General features: G+C 39.8%; 1 protein-coding gene across 1 annotated transcript; it reads right to left on the bottom strand.

Annotated features, from left to right (window-relative positions):
• Window positions 1-1,071: 1,071 nt before the first annotated feature.
• Window positions 1,072-2,079, bottom strand: LOC101596549 (2,4-dienoyl-CoA reductase [(3E)-enoyl-CoA-producing], mitochondrial-like). Its single transcript, XM_012950373.2, has one exon. It carries the CDS (start codon window positions 2,077-2,079, stop codon window positions 1,072-1,074), a length of 1,008 nt encoding a protein of 335 aa, XP_012805827.1.
• Between the last annotated feature and the right edge of the window lie 7,368 nt (window positions 2,080-9,447).

Genomic DNA, 9,447 nt, shown 5'->3' with positions numbered 1-9,447 from the left:
TGGGTTTGGGGTACTATACTGGTTGTAGTTTGATTAGATGGCCCCCAATATATTCAGTGTTTTATGAGTTTGTAGTTTGCAAATGTAGTAACCTGGGTGGAGGTAATATCACTGGACAGATCTTAAGGTGTGCTGGTAGGTTTGAGACTTCAATTGAAAGATATACAAAGAGTGTCTAGCTAGAGTTCCTGAAGTGTGCTGTGCTGTGTGGCTTTTGGTTTGGGGGCCTCCCTCTCCTTTTCTCTCTCCCTCTCCCTCTCCCCACCCATCTCTCTCTCTCTCTCTCTCCTTGGACCTGTGGAGGCAGGCCAGCTTTTCTGCCATTATGGAACTTCTCCTGGATCTGTAAGCTTCAATAAAGCCCTTCCTCCATAACCATGGCTTCTGTAGCTGTCTGCTACAGAAGTTAGTACTGAAAGTTGAGTGAGATGAACCTGACCATGTGGACGTTGATCTTTTGGAACTTTTGTTTTGGAGGAATGGGCATGGACTTGGTACTTGCAACTGAAGATGCCTTCTGGAGTGGTAAGCCAAGTTTTATGGACTATTCTGATGATAGTTTGAGAATGCTAAGTGCAGACAGTATTGAACTTCGAGGCTTGACTTATGAGCTTTCTAAGAGGAAGGAAAGACTTCAGAGGACTTTGTTGGAATTGGGCTACTGGCATAAGGCTGGCTGCATCCTCCTGCCCAGGCCCAGAGAGTTTAATCAAGGTTAAATTTGTAATAGACTGTTGTGCTTGACTAAAGATAATTGGACTGAGAGATTTAAGATTTTAAGTTGGAAAAATCTCAAGCAAGTTAAAATTACAGGCACTGAGACCGATTTTAGGTTACTGAAGCTGCTATTGCCAAATATTAGCATTTTTTTTTTAGACTTAAGAATTTAATTTTATTATCTGTATTAAAAATCAGTCAATCCAAATGAAAATTAATAATATACAAAAGTACTTTATTTGCTAATATATAAAAGTATTTTATTATAGTGTATTAGATTTGAAAATATGCCAAAAAAATTACAGTCAATTTGTATCAGGATGTATGTACACTAGGAAGAAGGCCAGAATTGTCTTAGGAGCCTTCCGTCTGCCGGATAAGTGCTTCTATTGTGTCCCACTCCTCCTTGGCGACCTTGTTTAGGGTGTTTAATTCACCTGAGAGAAATACTTCCTCTCCACCATCAAATATAATGACAGCTCCATTGATCCAAGAAGCATAATCACTACATAAAAAAGACGCAAGATTTGCAAGTTCTTCTACAGTTCCCAGCCCACCACAGGGAATACTGTCAATCATCTCTTTCTCAAATTTTCCAGTTGGATCCAAACAGCTAAAGGCACCTTTGGTTTTTATAGGCCCCGGCTGAATTATATTGAATCGCATTCCATATCTACCCCATTCAGCTGCAAGCGACTTGTTCAAAGCTTCCACGCCTGATTTGGCAGAAGAACTTGGTACCACAAAACCTGACCCAGACTCAGCATAGATGGTCATAATAGCAAGAAATTCTGCTCCTTTCTGTGCTTTAATTAGCTCTTTTCCAATTTCTAGAGTCACAAAGGCTGTGCCATTTAGAACTATGTCAGTTATAGTCTTCCAACCATTAGGAGATAGTCTTTCAGTGGAGGAAACAAAATTCCCTTCTGCATTATTTATCACAATATCAGGATGTCCTGCGACTTTGATCAGTTCCTTCACCACACTATGCACCATATCAGGTTCCCTCTCATCACACTGAATTGCATGGGCCTTATTTCCAGTTTGAGAAGAAATTTCTTCTGCAGTAGCTTTCAAAACATCAATCTTCTGGCTAGCAATCATGCATTGAACCCCTGGGTTAGACAGGTAAGTTGTCATTGGTTTGCCAAGACCAGTACCTCCAGTGGTAATGAATGCCACTTTTCCTTTGAAAGTATTAGGTGATAGCATAGGTTTCTTAAGGGGTTGGAAGAATTTAGACTGGGGAGCTTCCATGTTCTGATACAGTATTCTTGTTCCATAACTGAAAAACTGCTGAGGACTGAGGTCCCAGGACAACCAGGACGCCCAGGAAAGGAGCACATGGCCGGACACCTCCATGTCACCGCACAGTGTCCATATTAGCATCCTTAAGGAAGATGGTCCAACTGCTTTACATTAAAACAATAGAAAGGATGCCTGAGGGAAGACTATCATAGTAATGCAGGCTTTTCTGGAAAGAGTTGACTGGAGAAGGAAACATGCTTTTCAAGTTTATGATTTATTTCGTCCCTGAATTAATAATGTGGCTGTATTCTGCCCACCTGGTATAGTTTCAGAAGCATGAAAAATGCATGGAATGCTCATGATTTGCACATAGTTCCATGAGCCACTGCTGAGATGTGGCATGAGGCACGGTGTGCTACCCTGATAGGCTTGAAGAGCTTTTGGAAGATGGACCATGGTTTGCATGAATACTTGGAGATGTTTTGGATATACCAAGACTATGCAAGGGCAACCATAGGGTGCACTATAGGCCTGGGATTGAAGTGTTCCTTGGCTACTCTGCCCAGCTGTAGGGGTGGAATTGGAAAATCTTGAGACTATCAGTCTCTGGTCATATTGAACTTGAACTGCAGAAGTTTGATGTTTGTTTGATGATGGTTGAGTTTGCACTGTTTTAGTATCTCCTTGCTATGCATCATACCAGTTGAAAATGTTTACTCTGTGACTTCATATGTTGGAAGTATTTAACTTGTTTTATTTTACAGGACTCCCTATCATAAATTGGTCAGGATTGTGGGGATCTTTGAAATTGAACTAAGTACAATTTACTATGTATGATGGTTATGAATCTGTTGGGGGCCAGGTACAGAATGTGGTAGTTTAAATAGATGTCCCCCAATATATTCAGTGTTTTATTAGTTTGTAGTTTCCATATACAGCCACCTGGCTGGAGGTGGTGTCACTGGGAATATCTTAAGGTGTGGTGGTGGTTTGTTTGAGATTTCAATCTAAAGATAAGCAAAGTGTGCCTAGTTGGAGTTCCTGAAGTGTGCTGTGCTGTGTGGCTTTTGGTTTTTTGGATTGTGCTTCTCTCTCTTTGCTTGGACCTGTGAAGGCCAGCCTTCTTCTTCTGCCATTATGGAACTTCCCTTGGATCTGTAAGCTTCAATAAATTCCTTCTTCCATAATCATTCCTGGTCTGGAAGTTCATCTTAGCGAACCTGAAGTCATCTGCTACAACACTAAGAATAATAATATATTTGCTGAAAACAATAGAATATTGTAAAATATTGTAAAATACAAATCATACATTTTTTGTGAGACAGGGACTCACTGTAGCTCAATCTGACCTGGAATTCACTATGTTGTCTCAGAATGGCCTTGAACTTAGCAATCCTACTACTTCTGCCTCTCAAGTGCTGGTATTAAAGGCATGCACCATCATGCCTAGCTACATGTGTTTTGTTTAACAAGTTTCTAACAATACTTTTATTCATTTATTTGCTAGCAGAGAGAAATTAATATAAGAATACCAGACAGACAGAATGGGTATTCCAGGGCCTCCAGCCACTGCAAACTAACGTCTAATGCATGCACCATTTTGTGCATCTGGCCTTACATGGATAGTGGGCAATGGAGCCCGGGTTGTTAGCATTGAAGGCAATTGCCTTAACTTCTGAGTAATCTCTCCAGCCCAACAACAATGTTTTGAAGTATTATAATCACTTAAATCCTAGTAATACAAGTGAATATATATTTCATGTGACTATTGTTATATAGAATTATAGATGTTCATAAAAAAGAATCAAAATACAAAGACAGCATTAGTTATTTAATTGTTGCTGATTCAAAATAACTGACCCTAATCAGATTAAGAGAGGAATATTTTTATTTCAATCTTGCAGTTCCAGAGTATGGTCCATCTTGGCAAGAAAGGCATGGCAGCAGAAGCTCATGGCAGTTAGTCATATCCAGCATAGTGAGGAAGCAGAAAGAAATGAATGCTACTGCCTCACATGTTCTCTCCTATATATACAGTCAGGACTTTAGTCCATAGAATGGTGCCACCCACAATTAAGGTGGGTCTTCCCACCTCACTCTCTCCCTTGTTGATGTAATATCTAAACATATCACTTTTAAGTTGAAACTTTCCACCCCTCATACACATCAGCTCATTGTAATTTCATAATGTATAATTCATTCAGTCCAAATTCAGAAGTGTGATAGTTTGAGTATGATAGTATGAAAGTTTGGCCCCACAGACTCATTTTTGATTAAACTTCCTACTTGATCCCCTCTTAGGTAGATTGCTGCTAGAGGGAGTATGTAATTGGGGTATATCTAAGTCCAGCCTTACTAGGTGTATACAGAGAAGTTGGAGATCTGGTGGTTCATTATTATGGCTGCTGGTGTTTACTGGGTGTTTGCTGATTTATCACGGCTTGGATCTATGAAAGAGTCTTCTTCCATTGATGTCACTTTCCCTGGATCTATAAGCCTGAAAGAAAACCTTTCCTCCCATAAATTATATTTGGATGGCTGTTTAATCTAGCAATATGGAGCTCACTGCAACAAAAAGTCTTCATGGTTTTCATAGTCTCAGTTCTGCTCAAAAGTCTAAAGTCTGAGACTCAAGCAATCACCTAAATGAGAGTTCATATAAACAAGTCATATACTTACAATATACAATGGCATAGAGTAAACATCCCCATTCCAAAAACCAAGAGTAATGGGGGCATAGCAAGGAAATATTTGATCAAAGCAAGACTAAAACTGAGCAGAGCAAACAACAATTCCTACAGATCAATGTCCAGCATCTGATGTTTCTGATGGAATTATTGGGGGTACCAAGGGCTTAGGTAATCAGCTTTGCTTACTGCTGATACATAGCTTCACTCTTAGACCAACTCCACCCCATTTTGGCAGCTTTCCTTGGCATATATGTAATGATTCTGGCATCTCCAACATCCTTGAGTTTTTGTTGCAACTTAATCTTCACCTTCCCAGCTTCCATGGCCTTTCATCGCCTCCTTCCAGGGACTTCAACTCTGCCACATGTCCTCAACTCAGTGGTTCTCTGGACCATTGATGGAAGATTCCATGGCCCCAACAATCCTTCATTTCTCATGCTTGAAAAACCAAAGCCCTATGAATGACACTGCCAAGTTCTGTTGCTTGTTTGCGATAGAGCCTGGCTCCCTTTGAACACTATTGCACTGGCATTTTGTGTCTTCCAGGCTGACCTGGTGAAAATTTTCCTCAATGGCTGTTTTCAAACAAGGACTCCTTCAGCTTCATTCTGTTTTGGCTTTCCTTTCAAATAAATTTGTACTTTCACAATATGGGGCTTTGCATGGTAGAGCCTTGCTCTGGGGGTACTCTATTGTTGAAGTACAGATCTCCAGGTTTTACTTTAATGGAACTATTCTTTAACAATTACAACTGCTTTTGAACCTGTCATGACTGTAATATTAAACTTGCTTCTTTCCTCACCAAATGTTATAGTTTTCATATGCTTCTAGTTCACTTGTTACTCTTTATCTCTCACTGTAGACCTGGATGAAAGCAATGAGCAGTAACTATTACACAGCATTAATGCTATCATGCCTTGATATTTTCTCTGCTAAAATAGTGAGACCATTACTTTGGAATGTAGCCCCACTCAAATGCTCAGGACACAGGCAAAATACATTCAAATGTTTTTGTCATAATGTAGCTAGAATAGCCTCTAGGTTAGTTCCCAGTAGAACCCTTACTGATCTCTGAAACTAATTAACTGTGTCTCCATTGTTCATATTTATGTCTGCTATCTGGTCTCCAGACCTCCATAAAAATAGTCTATTAATCCCTGCTTATAAAACTGCAGGGCTTTTTAGCCCACTGCTCCAAACTCTTCCAAATTCCTCCTGAAAACCACTTTCAAAGGCTTAAAAACCATATAGATAGCTTTATCATAGAAATGTGCCCACTTCTTAGTACCAGTTTTCTGTATGAGTTACTTTGCTCATTCCTGTTATAGAACCACCTTACAAGAAAAGGTTATTTTTGGCTTACAGTATGAGGTGACGCAATGCCTCACAACAGGGAAGACATGGTGACAGGATCAGGAGATGGTTCATCACATTGCATCTATAGTTTGGAAGCAGAGTGATGAATGTTAATATTCAGCCCACATACTAATGTTTATTCAGTCCAGAACCAAGCCAATGGGAGGATGGATGCCTTCCAAAATTACTGTGGGTCTTCCTACCTCAATTACCCTTTACAAACTATGTCACAGGCTAACCCCAAAATTTGTGTCTGAATGATTCTAGATCCCATCACGTTGACAATATTAGCCATCACAAGGGCAGGATTCACTAAGTGGTGAAAATCCCTCATTTACTATGGGCCATGCCATCACCTAAACTGGGTTAAAAGAAGAAAAAAAGAATAAATGTATTTCACATACAGGCATGTTTTCTATGTTTCCTAGCTCCCATGAAGTTAACTGTTCTACTTGTCTCTGACCTCACCATGATGACCTCTGAAACTGGGAGCTTAAATAAACCCACCCTCCTTTAAATCGTTTCTCTCAAATATTTGGTGACAGTAATGAAAAGCTAGCTAACAGAGGCTATAGTCCCTTCAGCTACTCACTTTGTTGGTTCAGAAATATCTACAATAGCTTCACCAACATAGATATTCTGAAAATATTTTTTAGATTCAGACCAGTAATTTTTGGTAGTTAAGCAAACTCATTTACTGAATCTTTTGTACTGATTTCTTTGTAACAATTCCAACCAGCTTTTGGCTCACCACCTATAAGAAAAGCTCAATTCTATAGGAATTTAGTTCCTCCAATTAGCAAGAAATCCAGGATAGGTGATTTTGAGGCTATTTTGAAGCTCGATATTAGAACATTGGATCTGCTTCCAGGTAATTTTACATGCATTGGGTTCCTGCTTATGCAGGTTCTGGAGCAATGCCAGGTCTCTTATTCTGCTATCTGCAGTGGCTCTCTTCTCTTATGACTCATCTGCTTTGTTGGGAGGGTAAGGAGAGGGGTGAAGACCTTTGCCAAGAATCTTGTCAGTTTCACCTCAGACCAGGATAGGGTGGCATACCCCTCCCCTGCTTTTTTTTGAGAGCAGAAAGTGAACATGAGCAGTACTTCCTACTCTTAGAGCTGGTGTACACCTTAAGAAACAGGCTAATCAAATTCATGAGTGTCATGCACACAATAGTATGTGCACACAGAGAAACTACACCATATAATTAGTTCTGACTGATCAAGTTCTTCATAGAAGGCCATCAACTAATAGGCACTGAATACCAAACTTTTCTGTCATTGGAGTCAGTGAAAGTAGAATTGTGGAGAAAGAAACATGACCCCAATAACTCACACTATTCACCATCTTTGACAAGATTTACACAATGGATGCATTTTGTCATTCATAAGTCTGTGTCCATATCTCAATACTTTCATACCAAATGCTTCCAAGATGTCCTTATCTCAAGGAATAATTTCCTTGCTGAAATAACATTTATCTTCTGTTACTTAAATTATAAACTTCTCCAAAGAAATGCATGAAATGTTGATAGCAAGATTCATGAGAACAAATGAATAGCATGACTGGAAGAAAGACTAGATAATACAAATAAATATTTATTCCTTTTTCTGTGTTCAAGACACCTAAACTTCTTGGAATGTGGCAACAGGGTCTGTATGATACTTAAAACAGACATAAAAATATTATTTAAAAAGCAAGTAATTTGAAATAATGTTTTTCTTTTATAATATTTTATTCTTCATTGTCTATGAAATTTAGTTTAGTTTTTTTTTTTTAGTTCATGAGACAAAATATCCGTGACCTCTAGTTCAGAGTAGCTTTGTAAATTAAGGTAGATCTCAAGATTCTATGAGCTTATTAAAAACCTTAGAATTCATCACCAACAGAATTTTCTTTTAAAAATGGTAGACCACAACACACATTAGTTCCCAAAGTAAGTTGGATGCTTAATAAGTTAGACTCAAAATAGACAAAGGAAAACATCCACTATACAAATGCAGTGAAGGCCATGAGATCAGGTACTCCAAAACTCATGGTGCTGAAATGGTCTTTTCTTTCCCCTGGGTCCTTGGCCGTCCACCCAAAGAGTGGGATGGGTAAATAAATGATGAAGGGTAAATAAATGAAGGCTTATGTGCATGGGAATATAACTTCAACAAAAGCAAGTCTCTCAGTAGCAGCAAACACAAAAGTGTTACAGATCTAAATCTTGGTGACACTGGGTTGCCAACCAAGATGACAAAAATCTGTTACAGCTTTGAATTTTTGACAGACTTTGGGATACCAATCAAGAGTGGCTGTTATCCAGTTAACACCTGATCCCTAAAGCAAGAGAGAGGACTGCCAGAACAGAAGATCCTCATGGAGTGGTAGTGGAAGCTTCTTCAGAGGGAGTGGATCCCCTGGATGAGAAGAGAGTTCAGCATGGAACCACAGGTGCTGGGTCGAAGAGTCTCACATTACTGAGATAGCAGCACGTTCAGTGCCCAGAGCAAGAGTGATTTGGGGAGCTCTTGAGTCTACAACCATAAGTTCAAGCAATTCTAGGCACTCTCAAAAGCAGGAGAAGATAATGGAGCCCCAGTGCATACAAGCAGGTATAGTGACCTCAGGTCCAGAAGCCAAAGCCCAAGGAGTTCTGGGTGGGTAGATGCAAATATTTGCATCCCATTTCACCCCAAGTCATGGTGGTCTTAGCTTGTGAGGTAGTTTTTACTATTCTGACTCCCAGGCAGGAACATATATAGACACACGTGAGGCCTTCATTGGTTCATGCAAATAAGATGCATGCAAATAAAGTGAAAATCATAGAGACCAACCATAAGAGCCAGTGAACTCACCAAAATTCAAATTTCCCCCCTGAGTGACCCATCCTACTTGTTACCATAGTAACCACCAAGTAGTGACACCAGCATTGCACCTGTTTTCAGTAAAATGGCAGAATATGGAGCAGCAGTAGGAGTCCTGCTCACACCGCAAGCATTACTAGGGAGGAGCCCTTTACTCCTAGACTGTCACAGCAACCAGTGATCTCCCAGTGACACTTGGGTATTAAAATGGGCTCATGTACACACAGGTGAGTAGTTTGTGATTTGTAGGGAGAGGTATTTTCCACGGAAATACCTTCTTTAGCTGGGGTCCATTGCTTCCCTTCTTACTGTGAGTGTCTGGATATTTTTGAGTCAGGATCTCACTCTAACCCAGGGAGGCCTTGACATCACTGTGATCCTTCTACCTTAGCCTCCCATGTGCTAGGATGAAAGACGTGAGTCATCACACCTTGCTCCATGTCTCTGATTTTTTTTTTTTTTTTTAATTTAGAGAATTTATTGTGAATTTCTGCTGTCACACATAGTTTCAAATAATTGAGCCTTGAGACTGGCATTTAAGATTTCTTCATACAACTGGGTCATGCACTCTGCAGAAAATG

Source organism: Jaculus jaculus, chromosome 2, assembly GCF_020740685.1.
Source record: "Jaculus jaculus isolate mJacJac1 chromosome 2, mJacJac1.mat.Y.cur, whole genome shotgun sequence".
NCBI lineage: Eukaryota > Metazoa > Chordata > Mammalia > Rodentia > Dipodidae > Jaculus > Jaculus jaculus.
The sequence above is the reverse complement of the archived record's forward strand: the minus strand, read 5'-3'. Positions and strand labels throughout refer to the sequence as shown.